Source organism: Pongo pygmaeus, chromosome 19, assembly GCF_028885625.2.
Source record: "Pongo pygmaeus isolate AG05252 chromosome 19, NHGRI_mPonPyg2-v2.0_pri, whole genome shotgun sequence".
Lineage (NCBI taxonomy): Eukaryota > Metazoa > Chordata > Mammalia > Primates > Hominidae > Pongo > Pongo pygmaeus.
In genome coordinates, this window is record NC_072392.2 from 79,988,937 (window position 1) to 80,004,344 (window position 15,408).

Below are 15,408 nucleotides of genomic sequence, written 5' to 3' on the forward strand. Positions count from 1 at the left end.
TGTTCCCTGTGTATTCTTGACACTTAATACAGTATCTGGCATCTAATGGGAACTTAGTATTATTTGTTTAATGAATGAATAGAATAAACTCACTGTGTTCCTAGTATTATTTTTGTTTGTTGATTGATGTTATAGACTGGTTGCATCTCCTCAAAATTCATATGTTGAAGCTAACCCCTAGTATGGCTATATTTCGACATGGGGTCTCTAAGGAAGTGATTAAAGTTAAATGATATCATAAAGATGGGGCCCTGATCCAACAGAATTAGTGTCCTTATAAAAAGATGCACAGGAAAGTTTGATCTCTCTGTGGGCATTCACCAAAGAAGGGTCATAGGAGGACACAGGGAGAAGGCCAACACTTAGGAAGAGAGCCCTCACGAGAATCTGTTTTGCCAGCACTTTGATCATGGACCTCTAGCCTCCAGAACTGTGAGAAAATAAATCTCTGATGTTCAAGCCACCCAGTGTGTGGTATGTTGTTATAGCAAGCCCAGGTAGACTTGTATAATTGATTATTCTGTTTATGTCTTGTCTCCCTAATGCAAGGGCCAAGTCTTATATTTCTCTATATTGTTCTTTGAAAAACACCACATATATAGAAAATTCTTAAGAAATATTGACTGAGTGATTAAAGTGGAAGTCTTTCTACATATTATTCTTTCTTCCTGAAATACATTTCCCTTACTCTTTGAACAGTGAAATTCTATTTATCCTTCAAGCCTCAGCTTCAGTATCACATCCTCAGAATATTCCTAGACCTACCTAATTTAAATTCTTAACTCCAGCCTGTTATTCTCTCTCATGCCATTTTGGTTCTTTTCTTTCATAGTATGTATGGTAATTTTAATCGTATTTTTTTAATATAAGCTGCATTGAAGGCAGGGACCTTGGTTTGAACATTATGTCCCCATCACCTAGTTCAGTGCCCTGCACAAATATTATAAAATATATAAATATTTTTTGCTCTTGTTGTTTTGCTAAAATATTATAATATTTTGCTCTTGTTGTTTCGTTAAAATATTGTAAATATATAAATATTTTTGAAATATCTGATGATTGAATGACTTGATCACTTAATTTCATCTCACTGATCTAAACATGATGCTTTTTTTTGACTCCCCCTTTCTGGGCCCAGAGAACATGCTGGTCTTGCACATAAATCCTTAAGGGAATTTTTTTTTTTTTTTTTTTGAGACAGAGTCTCGCACTGTCGCCCAGGCTGGAGTGCAGTGGTGCGATCTCGGCTCACTGCAAGCTCCACCTCCCGGGTTCATGCCATTCTCCTGCTTCAGCCTCCTGAGTAGCTGGGACTATAGGCACCCGCCACCAGGCCTGGCTAATTTTTTGTATTTCGAGTAGAGACGGGGTTTCACTGTGTTAGCCAGGATGGTCTCGATCTCCTGACCTCGTGATCTGCCCGCCTTGGCCTCCCAAAGTGCTGAGATTACAGGCATGAGCCACCGCACCCGGCCAGATCCTTAAGGGATTTAAAGTCAAGGCAGTATCTGAAGTATTGAGACTATTCAGAAAATGCATCTTGATTGAGATGAGCTCTGAGATGTGCTAAATGGCCTATGACTAGGGCGCCTAGGGCTGACTCAAAAGCACAGGGAAATAAACTACAGACAGTCCCCAAGTTATGATTTTTTGACTTTATGATGGTGTAGAAGCAATGTGCATTCAGTAGAAACTATACTTCAGATACCTATACAACCATTCTGTGTCTCACTTTCAGTACAGTATTCAATACATGAGATATTCAGCACTTCATTATAAAATAGGATTTCTGTTAGATGGCTTTGCCCAACTGTAGGCTAAGGTGAGTGTTCGAAGCATGTTTAAGGTAGGCTTTGCTAAACTATGATGTTCAGTAGGTTAGGTGTATTAAATGCATTTTTGACTTGATATTGTCAACTGATGGTGGGGAGCATCTGTAATAAAGGCAGAAGACTATAAGCAAATTAGCTTGTCTGGACTGGAGGCTGTATAAGCTTGGTTGAAATGGTGGTGTTGGGGACAGCTGATAAAAACCTTTGGGTTCCTGGCTGATGACTTTAGTTTTGATAAAATAGACCAAAGGAGCTGTTGATAATGATTAAGCTGGAGAGTGACCTCATGAGACCAGAATTTGAAAAAGATTATGCTAACAGCTGAGGATTATGTGCATTGGAGGAGAGAAAGACTAGGGGCTAGGAATGCAGCAGAGAGGCTGCCAGGGAGTCTGGGCAACTCTGAATATTCACTATTCTAGGATCTTAGATGGTTGAATCTGAAAAAAGATAGAAAATTTAAACAGTTTCAAGTTACTAATTTAAAATGAGAAATATTCTTATCCAATTCCTTGTCCTGAAGGCATTCAGATTCTAAGCAGAAGACTGCTTACTGAGTACAGACTTAGAACAAAAAGAGTAAATTTAATGATCTTAGTGGCTATCGTCTCTTTTTTTTCTCAGAAGTGACGTATATACCTGACTACTAGATAAAAAATATCTATAGCATCTGGAGTGGATGCCCACCAAATAATAGATTATTTGCTTCTCTCTTTTCTAACTAGGCTCTAAGCAGCCTCATTTTTTCTCTGGGTAAATTGCAGAGCAATGGATTAAACACAGATTGATTATATTTTAGTATTCAGTATACACCGTAGCTGTCTTGAATAGACTTTGTTTTTGTTACAGATATGTGATTTGGGCGATAGAGGCTGATTTAGGTTTAAACCAGACTGAGTTGGGAGAGCCTCAGATGAGAAATATCCAAAGGTTAATTGAAAATGTGAAGCTTGGCCAGGCGCAGTAGCTCACGCCTGTGATCCCAGCACTTTGGAAGTTCAGGAGGATCACTCGAGGCCAGGAGTTTGAGAACAGCCTGGGCAACAAAGAGAGACCCTCATTTCTACAAAAAAATAAAAAACATTAGCCGGGCATGGTTGTGTATGCCTCTAGTCTTAGCTACTTGGGAGGCTGAGGTGGGAGGATCTCTTGAGCCTAGGAGTTCGAAGTTGCAGTGAGTTAAAATTATAGCACTGTATGGCCAGGTGTGGTGGTTCACACCTGTAATCCCATCACTTTGGGAGGCTGAGGCAGGCGGATCACGAGGTCGGGAGATCAACACCATCCTGGCTAACAAGGTGAAACCCTGTCTCTACTAAAAAAAAAATTACAAATTTAGCCGGGCATGGTGGTGGGCGCCTGTAGTCCCAGCTACTTGGGAGGCTGAGGCAGGAGAATGGTGTGACCCCCGGAGGTGGAGCTTGCAATGAGCCGAGATTGTGCCACTGCACTCCAGCCTGGGCAACAGAGCCAGACTCTGTCTCAAAAAAAAAAAAAAAAAAAAATTATACTACTGTATTCCAGCTGGAGAGATAGAGCAAGACTTTGTCTCAAAAAAAAAAAAAAAAAAAAAAAACCCACAAAAACAAACAAACAGGGAAAGAATTTGGGACTGGAGAGAGAGAGTTTTCAGGCAGAACTAAAAGCATCTTTTAGTTGTGCACCTTCTTTCAGTTGTACGATCCTCCCGCCTTGGCCTCCCAAAGTACTGGGATTATAGTCATGAGCTACTGTCCCCAGCCTGCAGGTACTTTTACTAAGATGAATAAGAGACCATTCCTGGCCCCAAGGAGCTCACTGTCTGGTGTAGAGGATGCAGACATACAAATACGTAGTTTTAATATAATGATAAATAGTTTCACAAAGATTTTACAAGGCATTACATTAACAAATGTGTACCTATATTCCCAGCTTCTTGGAGACCCTGTCTCAAAAAAAAAGTACCTGCATACTGTAGGTGCTCAATACATGTTAGTTGTAGTAAAGTCTTTTTTTTTTTTTTTTTTTTGAGACAGGGTCTCTGTCACCCACGCTGTAAAGCAGTGGCGCCATCTCAGCTCACTGCAACCTCTACTTCCTGAGTTCAAGCGATCCTCCCACTTCAGCCTCTGGAGTAGCTGGGACTACAGGCATGTGCCACCATACCTGGCTAATTTTTGTGTTTTTTTTTTTTGTAGAGACAGGGTTTTGCCATGTTACCCAGGCAGGTCTTGAATTCCTGGGCTCAAGCGATCCACCTACTTTGGCCTCCCAAAGTGCTGGAATTATAGGTGTGAGCCACCACACCTGGCCTCAATAAGTGTTAGTTGAATGAATGAATGAGAGTAATCTGAATGAGGGAGAGGAGAGTTGGTGGCAGAACTTTGGTGTTACAAGCATAGCAGAGAAGGCCCAAGACAAGCACACTAGATCTAGTCACAGGGAAGTCACTGGTGGTGTGCTAGAGAGGAAGTCAGAATTCAAGAAGTAAGAGAGGAAGTCGGTGGAAAGGGAAACTGAAAAGAGAGAATAATCTTTAGCATTAAAAATATATCCCCAATTGCTGAGAAAGGATTTGGGCTCTTTTTGCTTACTGAGAGCTACCCATGCTGTGGGTTCCAGGGTCATCTCTTCCACTGATGTCTCCTTGCTTCCTTGCCCCCTTGGGGGCTAGGCTTCTCCCTCAGAGAACCCCTTTGTCAGTTCTGCCAGCTCCCATGGTTGTCTTAGCATCCTGCATTCTGGTCTCAGGTCCGTCATAACTCAGTGTGGCGTTGGGCAAGTCACCCCCTTCTCTCTGGACCTCTGAAGTTCCTTGTAGCTGTTAGCATATCTGGGATGATGCAGTTTGGATGACTGGTGAGGATTCCAACTTGCTGTCTGCTGCTTTGCAACTATAAATCTCTGCCAAACACCAGCTAGCCTGCCCTCTGCTTTAGATCCCTAGGTAGACTCTAACCCACCTTAGGCAGGCTCCCTCCCAGTGTCCTTCTCACAGGATTCAGTTCACACATACGTCACTAGACAGCACTGCCTTGATTGCAGTACAGAAATGAGCTTCAACCATTTAAACAATTGAGTGATGAGGCTGAACATATAGCATTCTCCACCTATGCTAAAGCAGTCAAGGAAATGAAGTTTGACAGGATGATTTAAAGTGTTGGCCGGGCGCTATGGCTCATTCCTGTAATCCCAGCACTTTGGGAGGCCAAGGCAGGTGGATCACTTGAGGTCAGGAGTTTGAGACCATCCTGGCCAACATGGTGAAACCCTGTCTCTACTAAAAATATAAAAATTAGCTTGGCATGGTAGCAGGCACCTGTAATCCCAGCTACTCAGGAGGCTGAGGCAGAAGAATCGCTTGAACTAGGGAGGCGGAGGTTGCAGTAAGCCGAGATCGAACCACTGCACTCCAGCCTGGGTGATAGATTGAGACTCCGTCTCAAAAAATAAATAAGAAAAAATAAAGTATTGTGATAGCTAGTTTTACTGTGGTCCTTGAACTTTGATTTTAGACACCTTTCCCCTCCTTTTATGCTTTCATTTTTGGTGTTCTGGGCCTTATGAATTATTGAGCCTTCAGGTGATTCATTGCTTTTTTTTTCCTCCCTCCTTGATGGGAGGGATTCTTATATACAGAGTATTGGGTTAATCATTCTCCTGATTTATGGCCTTCTTTCTTCAGTGGTCCATGCAAGGCCTTTCTTGTTTAATTACTTATTTCTTTTCTTTTTTTTTTTTCTTTTTTGAGACGGAGTTTTGCTCTTGTTGCCCAGGCTGCAGTGCAATGGCACGATCTCTGCTCACAGCAACCTCCGCCTCTCCCAAGTTCAAGCAATTCTCATGCCTCAGTCTCCCAAGTAGCTGAGATTACAGGCATGCGCCACCACACCCAGCTAATTTTGTATTTTTAGCAGAGACGAGGTTTCTCCATGTTGGTCAGGCTGGTCTCAAACTCCCGACCTCAGGTGATCCACCCGCCTCGGCCTCCCAAAGTGCCGGGATTACAGGCGTGAGCCACCACGCCTGGTCGGATTACTTATTTATTTTCTTTTATCTCGTTGCCCCATCCATCCAAACCACACCCACTCTAGGCAATTATTGAATACTTTTAAACTGTATTTTTTTGTTTTTATGTGTTCTTGGATAATGGAGAATGCTTTTAGTATGTGTGTATTATTAAAAATTTTAATAATATTTAGCCAATACACCCAAAATGTTATCATTTCAACATGTAATCAATATGAGATATGTTATATTCTTCTTTGTCTTCTTTTTTGAGACGGAGTCTCATTCTGTCGCCCAGGCTAGAGTGCAGTGGCTCCATCTCGGCTTACTGCAATCTCCGCCTCCAGCGTTCAAGTGATTCTCCTGCCTCAGCCTCCCGAGTAGCTGGGATTACAGGCACGTGCCACCACACCCAACTAATTTTTGTATTTTTAGTAGAGAAGGGGTTTCACCATGTTGGCCAGGCTAGTCTCAAACTCCTGACCTGAAGTGATCCACCTGCCTTGGCCTCCCAAAGTGCTGGGATTACAGGCATGAGCCACTGTGCCCGGCCCACATTCTTTTTTTCTACTTCAAAATCCAGTATGTATTTTACTGTTACAGCATATCTCAATTTGGATGGTAAATTTCATTATAAACACTTAACCTGTATTTAGATTTCATAAAATGCACAGTCGAAAAAGTAGATTCATATACCTAAGTTGTCCCAAGCATACTTAAAAGTTTTCTAATAATCAAATATCAAAAAAGTATTTTCCTTTAATGTTTACATGCAAACTGACAAAACTACTTCATATTAGTCATATTTATTTTAGCAGAATTGACTTGACTTTGAAGCAAAAACATATCAGTTTTAAAACTACATCTGTCCAAGTTAAGTAAATTCACTAACTCTCGTGTCAACTCAGTATTATTAACATGAAATTCAAAGAGGTATTGTATAAATTGAAAAAGCAACTCTAAATTTATTAATATCAACAAAAGCAACTCTAAATTTATTAATATCAACAAAGCATTCTTTAAGCTTTTCTTGTTTTTGTAGCCAATTTACATAATACTGTTTATTACAATTAGAATCTTCTGCATACTTACATTGAAATAATGTATATTGATTTGTATTGTGAAAGGTTTCAATTTGAGCATAAATTCTTTCACCTATCTAGATAAGTCAGAGATGTTTTCTTTCCTTGAAGCTTAAATTTATTTATTTATTTATTTATTTACTTATAGACAGAGTCTCATTCTGTTGCCCAGGCTGGAGTGCAGTGGTACAATCTTGGCTCACTGCAGCCCTGCCTCCCTAGTTCAAGCAATTCTCTTGTCTCAGCCTCCTGAGTATCTGGAATTACAGGCATGCACCGCCATGCACAGCTAATTTTTGTATTTTTAGTAGAGACAGGGTTTCACCATGTTGGCCAGGCTGGTCTTGAACTCCTGACCTCAAGTGATCTGCCTGCCTCAGCCTCCCAAAGTGCTGGGAATACTGGGCTAAAACATTTCGACTTCTATCTTTCATGTCCCTTTTTTTAAATTGTCAATTAAATATAAACATACTATCCTCCATATCTCTTAGCTTTTCTTTTATGTTTTCTATTTCTTTGCCCTCTTTTTTTCTTCTGGGAGATAGTCTCTCTTTTGTTTTTCAATTCCCTAATTTGTTTCCCAGCTATATCTATTCTGCCACTTTTCAAATCTATCATGTGCTCTATTTTGGTGATTACTTCTTCATACATAAGATATCTGCCTGTTTTTTAAAACTATTTTTTCTTATTTCATCGATTATACTTTTTATAGTTGATATTCTGTTTGTTCTTTACATTTTCTTGTCCTGGTGTCATATTAGTAATATTTTCTTTTATCTCTTTTAGCATGATTTTTGGGCTACTTTTAAAATCTTGGTCCATCTGTTGTCATATTTCCACTTACGTTACACTGTGTAATCAAGTAAGTTGTATCCTTTCGGATGAGTTGTGCTATTCAGGTGTCTTGTTATTTTGTCCTTGGTCATACAGGTTGTTCTGTCCAACAATGCATACTAGTGCCATTGAGCTTAGAAGTTGAAGGCTGGGGGTGAATGAGCCCTAAAACTGAGAACTCTTGGCTCCCAAACTCCCAAGTCCATCATGCTCAGACTCATAAAATATCTCTCCATGTCAGGGCTTCACCCTTTGCCCTCCCATCAGGGAAAAGCAGCCTTAGGAGTACAGGCGTGAGCCACCGTGTCTGTGGCCAAAACACTTCTTAGAGTGTAGTTCACATGCTCTGGAAATTTAGAGGGCTAAGGAGGGGGAACATCTGTCTAAAGTTGGGTTGACCCCTTACCTGTTTTGATCACAAGCACAGTGGATCTCCAGTGCTTTGCTGTTACTCTTACCAACACCCGGACCGCAGTTTGAGTCATGGAGAGTGAGGGAGTAGCACTGTTTGTCATAAGACAGTGGTGGAGGAAAAGAGAGATCAGAACCCTGAGAGCTCCTTTTCTTTTTTTAATCATTCCACAGCTGTGCCTGGCCACTTCCTGCCTCTAATCAGAGCCATCCTTCTGCCACACACACCAATTCAAAACAAGGTCCTCTCCTTCACCCAAGGGGTTTCTTGAGGTTTTCTTCATTTCTTGGTATTTTCTCTTTGTAACTCTTCTGTGGGTGATCTTGGGATAGGGAGCCACGGTCACAGTAGTTCCATCAGGATCCAAGCTTAAAGATCTTGAGCAGTTGCAGTTGCTTTGTGCTAGACACTTTGTTCTACGTGTGCCACCTGTATTAACTCATTTAATCTTCACAACTACCTTGTAGTTATAACAGCCACATTTTACAGATGAGAAAACTGAGGCATAAAGAAGTTAAAAAGTAACCAGGTGTGGTAGGGTGCACCTGTAGTCCCAGCTACTTGGGAGACTGAGGCGGGAGAATCACTTGAACCAGGGAAATGGAGGCTGCAATGAACTATGTTTCACCACTGCACTCCAGCCTGAGTCACAAAGTGAGACCCTGTCTCGAAAAAAAAAAAAAAAAGTTAACTAACTAAGCCAGGACTCTAAACCAGGCAGTCTGATTCATGAGTCAGCCTTCTTAACCTCTGCCTTGCAGTGAAACCCAAATTACCCAGTAGTCTCTATGGGGACAATTGACAAAGTCTTGGCCAGGGCATTGTCCTGTGATGTCCAGGCTTATGAGACATTGGTCAGAGGAGAGAGAGAGAGAGGAACAAGGCATTAACAGCCAGGCTAGCTGTCAGCAGCATTTGATCCCAGGCAAGAGACTCTAATGGACCTCTCTCTGAGCAGGACACAGACAGGCTCTGTGTGGTTAGAGATGAAGGGAGGAGGAGGGGTGAGTGTTTGCGAGCTCAGCCCAAATGAGGGCTGATGTCACTTCTCCTTTGTGCATTTGTGTCTGAATTTGACATCTGATGTAAACCGGTTGGTGTTAAATTCTGTCTTGTGTTTTCAGTCTGCTGAATTGGAAGTCCCTCATGGGAGCATTTGCGTGAGCCTCAGCAACTCTGGCTCAGAAACCACCAGATGCTTCCCAGAGAAAGTTGTTTGGCTGCCAGTACCCACTGCCATACTTGCCTCTTCACACTACTACGTCTCCTTCTTTCCTTGGCTCTGATGGGCCAACACATACTGTAGGGCAAGTCTGTGTCACAGGCCCTGGGAAGGGTACTCTCAATTGGTAAGATTTGAAGGTGAAGGTCACTGGCCATGAAACGGAATGAGATGCAAGTTTGGACTCCATAAGAGGATGGAAGCTTGGACTCCAGTTACAGGCTCTAATGAAGCGTGGAGTCATGAATTTTAGTAAAAACAAGGCCAGGGGGTGATATGTTGCTTCTTCATGCATGGCTCTTTCCCTGAAACCACAGCTCTCCTCCAGTTGTTTCTGAAGTGCCAGGCACTTTTTTCACTGGGGCTGCTGAAAACGAATCTGATTTGAGGAGCATCTCCTTCCCTGCTGGGGCACCTGTGCCTAAGGTTTCAGGTGGTTGGGCGCGCCTTCTCCGAGTGTTCTCCGTCAGACAGGCTGCCTGGCCCTAGAGACCTGCCACATGCTTTCTGAGCCACAAATATTTTACACCATGAGTTCCCAGCTGCTGCCCTTCCCCCTGTTTCCATTCCTCTCCACCTCTTCCTCATTCCTAATCCCACACCTTAAAATCCCTTTAGCCACTGTCACCTTACATTGTCCCTTTCTCATGTGGACCTCTCTCTGGAAGTTCCAAATCTGGGAAGCCTGAATGCACCTCTAGCTTCAACCTGCTTGGCAAAGGAAAGTGAAATGAACATCTTTGAATGTTTCCTACATGGCAGAGGTTGTTTGCAGTGCCTTACTTACATTATTTCATACAAATCTCATGACAATTTGAAAAGGAAATGTTTACCCTCGAAGGTCCTGAGGCTACTCAGGCCTAGATTAGAAAGTGGCAAAACCAGGCTTCAGACCCATCACTGTCTACTTCCAGAGTCCACAGTCTTTGCGTGATTTTGGATGTCTCCGGAGCCCCATTCGCCTTTCCCAGCTTTCTAACCGCATAGCTCTGTTCCCATGCAGACTTGATATTTTGCTTCTTAGAATTTAGAAAAGAAAGGGGAGTGGGGTGGGGGAAAAAAGGAAAAGAAGAAAAGAAAAGAACAACCTTCCAGCTTTTTCTTCTGAGGATCATACGTCTTTGTAGAATAACTACAACAATAACATAATAATAACTTGTTGTGTGTGCGTGTGTGTTTTAACTGGAAGGGGGCATGTGTCATTGAGTGATTATTTAAAAAAATTTTAAGCCATGGAACCATTAGAAAATGATACTGTTTTACATACTGGGAGCTCCAGTATGTAAAACACAGGAGTGGTGGTGACTGAAGTGATGGTGGTGGAAGGAGCTCCAAGGCCTGGCTTTTCTGTGTCCCCTGCAGCCAGAAGCATGTCACCTATAAAGCAAGATAGCAAGATTGCTAGTCTCAGGATTCTGTTGAACATGGTTTGAAAGTCTCCTGACTGTTTTTTCTTTTAAAATAAGCAAGCTGAGGCCCAGAGAGGGGAAGTGGCTGGCAGAGTCAGGACTAGTGCCTGGGTCTCCCAGCTTCTATCCTGCAGCTCTTTACAGAAATCCTAGTTTGTATATTTTTGCACAAACTCCGCAGGATGCAGTCCAGGAGGGGATGCAGGTGGAGGTGGAGAAGGAGGAGGGCCTGGGCTTCCACTTTTTCTCTTTCCTCATCACCAGCAACCTGAACTCCCAAACCCTGTGGGGAATGGGGTAGGTCAGGGAGAGGACTGACAGGGATTATAGAAGAGTGCGAGCAAAGGTACAAGGGATCAAGTATGGTAGCCAACAAGGAAGAGAGGTGAGGCAGAAGATGAGGGGAGGAGGTGAGGTACACAGAGCAAAGGAGCCGCCATCCTAGCTCAGGACCAGGGCTGGGCTAGAATCTGGGCCCTGGTCTCATTCTAGTATTCCCTTGAGCAAGTCCTGGCCCTTTTTCCTGCCTGTTTCCTTTGAGGGCTTCTCTGTCACCACCAGTGAGCGTGTATAGGCTACAGGAGGAGCAGTGAAGAGCAGTGTGCTACAGAGAGCACTGCACCCCGGGAAACAGAATTAGTTGGCCCGGCTCTGCCTATAAGTAGCTGAATGTCTTGAGGCAACTTAAACATTTCCCTGGACCTTAGATTCCTTGCCTGTAAAACAGGATGGGGCCAGATGATCTCTAAGGGTCCTTTTGGCTCTGAAAGCAATGATCTGGGGCATGGAACCTGTAGTTAGAGAGCTGGGGAATGGGCAGATGTGGGCTCCAGGGCACCCAGAATTGCAGGCTTAGGAGCTAACAGCAACCAACATTCTGTAGTCTAGCAATCTTGCTTTACAGGTGAGGAAACGGCCTAGAAAGGCAAAGTGATTTTTTGCTTCTCTCGGCTTTATTCCTCTTTTCCTCTGAACTGTAGAGTCTAAAGATTCAGCACAAAGCAGTTTTGTGTAGTGGATACATAAGCTTTTTTGTTGTTATTTTTTCTGAGTTATTTTGTTGACTTTCAAAGTTTTTTTTACATAAGTAGTAAATGCTCGTTATAAAAATTTCTATTAATACAGGAAGTGAAAAAAGTAAAAAACTGCAAATTGCCATTATCCTCCCGCCCTTACCCCCTAGGTCCCCAGAGGTGTCTCTGTTAACAGTTCAGCGTGTATCCATCCTGACTCCTCCAGTGAATGCAGAAACTTGTATGTCTCTCCCCCACAACTGGGTTATCATATACATTATTCAAGCATAGACTTTAGAATCAGACATATCTAGAGTCTAATCCCAGCTTATAGCTAATTATTTGAGTGACCTTGGCCAAGTTGTTCATCCAGTTTTAGTCTCAATCTCCCCATGTGTAAAATGAAAATAATAATAGTATCTACCTGGCCTGGCCTGGTGGCTTACGCCTATAATCCCAGCCCTTTGGAAGGCCGAGGCTAGTGGATCCCTTGAGCTCAAGAGTTCAAGACCAACCTGGGCAATTTAGCAAGACCTCATCTCTACTGAAAAACAAAAAACAAAAAACTCCCCCAAAATTAGCCAAGTGTGGTGGTGTGCACCTGTAGTCCCAGCTACTCGGAAGGCTGAGGTGGGAGAATCGCTTGAGCCAGGAAAGATGAGGCTGCAGTGAGCTGTGATTGCACCACTGCACTCCAACCTGAGCAACAGAGTGATACCTTGTTTCTGTTAAAACAAACAAACAAAATAGTATCTACCTTATAGGATCATGGTGACGATTTAATGAGTTTTATATGAATAGCACTTAACAGTTCCTGGTACTGATAGTAGTAAGCACTAACACACACACACACACACACACAGAGCACAGAATGAGTTAGAGGTAAAGGGAAAACTAAACCCCAAGTTTTCTGACCCTCAGTCTCCTCGACTTTCTACCACATCTCTCTGCTTCTCTCCTAGGTGCCTAGGCATGGGTTCAGTGCTCACTATTTGTTGAATGAATGACTGGGGTTGTGTGTAAGAGGGTAGATCTAGGGATCTGAGGTCTGTGGAGTTCCTGGGATGCCTGCTCTGGAAAATGGAGGCTTTCATCCTATGGGTTGGGAGGGTGTGGGGCAGTGTGGGTTGGCTGGACCAGCTGTTGCTTCCTAGCTCCATGCCTGGAGAGTTGGGCCTCTAGGCAGAGCTGAGGGCCCAGAGTGGCTCTCAGCTTAAAGGATCTTGGCTTAGAAGGAATGTGCAGTGGGCTGCCTCTGCTCAGGAGGGGCTAAAAAAAGCCTCACCCTCCCCTGGGCTTTGTGTGAGGCTTATCAACTGCTCAAGTCAGCTCATCTCTCCGGCTGCTCTGGCATATTTGAGAAGGTCTGTTTCCCTGGTCCTTCTGGGTTTCCACCAATTGGCAGGAAGGGATCAGCCTGTCCTAGAGGTGAAGAGAGAGGTGTGGCGTAAAGGGGAGGGGGCTGGTGGCCCCAAACCTGGTGACAATACACAGTTGTCAGCTGTACCCTGCTGGCGTTTCTTCCTTTTATAGTCAGCAGCAGTTGCTCTCGCTTTCACCCAGCCCCTCTGTGGGGGCTCCTGCCCAGGATAAAAGGGAAGGGAGGCGGCCCAGGCTCCTATCTCATCTCCCAGACGCCAAGTCTCTTGGTTTCTTCTTAAATCACTCCTCTGCCAAAGATCCCAACAAGACAACATGGCTCCCAAGAAGCCTGAGCCTAAGAAGGAGGCGGCCAAGCCAGCTCCAGCTCCAGCCCCTGCACCAGCCCCTGCCCTAGCTCCTGAGGCTCCCAAGGAACCTGCCTTTGACCCCAAGAGTGTAAAGGTAAGTGAGGCTCAGCCATTAGGATAGAGGTGGGGATGACATTCAGAGTCCTTTTGCTCTAGAGCTTAGCGATCTACTTTATGTGGGCCGGACTGGGATGAGGACTAGGGTGTCCATGCCCCAGACCGCAGTCCCATGGGGCAGTGGAGCGGGTGTTGGGGCTGATGAGGGGGAGATTGGGTCATAAACCTTTTCCGTCAAGAATGAGGTGCTGCTTTGAGGGAGCCTTGTCCTGCTACCCTAGATTTGTGCAGCTAAGTTGGGAATGGGGGGAGGTACAACCAACCATCCATCCACCCTTTTATAAGGCATTATGAGGACCACCATAGCAAAGTAAAAGAGACTAGCATTTTCCTAGCAGATAGTGGGATATCTTTATGGAGAACAGACACATCATGGCAGCTGCCAGTGTAACTTGGAGTAAGTGATATAAACAGTCAGGGAATATCCTCCCTGTGCACAGCAGTTTGGGAAAGGCTTCACTCACAAACACTCTTACGGCAGGTGAGGGCAGGGTGGGAAGGAGGTTGTGGTTAAGGTAAGAGGAGCCTGGATTCCTCTCTTTCTTTCCTTACCCAGATGGGCCTTTCCTTCTGTGGCCTTAGCCTGGGTTCCTATCTGTAGCATGCAGAGGACTGGCCCACCCTGGGCCGAGACCCTCTCTCCAACCGGGTCAGGAAGCTGGACCTGGTTCCTTTGCCCTACCCTGCTCTCCTCACACAAAACATTCCTCTCCCTGGAGCTGGTGTGGGCCCTGCCTGCTGACTCAGTCATTTTAGACCTCCCAGCTCTCTGGCCCAGCTGTTGAAGGAATGGAACTGGTGGGAGAGGGGTGGGCTGAAGAGGGAGGGGGCCAGAGACCTCTGGAGAGGAGCAGTTTTAAGCCTTGGCACCAGAGTGGAAAAGGTCAAGTGGCTACTGGTATGAAGAGCTATTAATAACAGGTTGGGAGTGCTGAGCCCCCAGGGATCTCAGCCTTAGGACAGGGCCGGGAGTGGTGAGGGATCAGGTCAAAATAAGAGCACAGGACCAGGTTCTGTGACAAGCAGGGAAATTAAAACCCAGAGCTCTAATTGTATGACCTCCCTGCCCTCTGAGAATTCCTCTCATACCCACAGCCAGGATAACCCTACAATTATTATGCCAAAGACCCAGTCCCCGCAAGGGACAGGAGTTAAGGTGGAACTGCTTAGCCAAGAGTTGGAGGCAATTGCCCCATTTCTGAGCTTGGTTATGGCTCACTCTGGGGAAACTGAGGCTACTGTAGGACCCTGAAAACACCTGCAGGTTTTCTAGGTCATACATCACTCCATTTACAAGCTGAGCCTGGCAGGAAAAGCTGACTATTTGCCCCTTCAGGATCCCTCCTCGCCTTTATTTCTGATTTGTTCCAATAAAGCACTGTGCCTTTGGGTGGGTTGCCAGGCCTGGTCCCTGGTGTCTGGGCAACAGCTGCCTAGTGGCATCAAACTGGTGTCCTTCCCTTGGCCTGTCACTTCTTTCATTCACTCTCCTCTCTCAATTTCTCACCCATGAGAAATTGCACCCCTGGTTGCAATCCTCTTTTCCATATCTGCAGTTTCATGGGGGTTGTTGAAGTTGCTTTGAAGTAGAAAAAAAATAGATATCTTTTATGAGAGCCATTTTCCCTATTATTGTGTTATACTTACCCAGTTCCTTTGATTAGAAGGTTCTTTACTCCAAGACAGAGCAGAAGTCAGATGAGGTGACTCATGTTTATAATCCCAGCCCTTTGGGAAGCTGAGGTGGGAGGGTAATTTGAGGCCAGGCAT

At 44.3% G+C, this 15,408-nt stretch overlaps 1 protein-coding gene across 6 annotated transcripts in view; it reads left to right on the top strand.

Moving 5' to 3' along the window:
* Positions 1 to 15,408, top strand: part of MYL4 (myosin light chain 4) — a 34,421-nt gene that overhangs the window by 6,698 nt on the left and 12,315 nt on the right. For 2 of the 6 annotated variants that reach the window (XM_054458888.2, XM_054458890.2), the window contains exons 2-3: positions 11,962 to 12,032; positions 13,471 to 13,615. The exons of 3 other annotated variants lie outside the window; for them this stretch is intronic. In XM_054458888.2, the coding sequence (XP_054314863.1) occupies positions 13,487 to 13,615 (129 nt within the window). In that variant the 5' untranslated portion in view covers positions 11,962 to 12,032; positions 13,471 to 13,486. The remainder of the gene's footprint in view (positions 1 to 11,961; positions 12,033 to 13,470; positions 13,616 to 15,408) is intronic. One more of the 6 variants, XM_054458889.2, reaches the window with a different exon arrangement.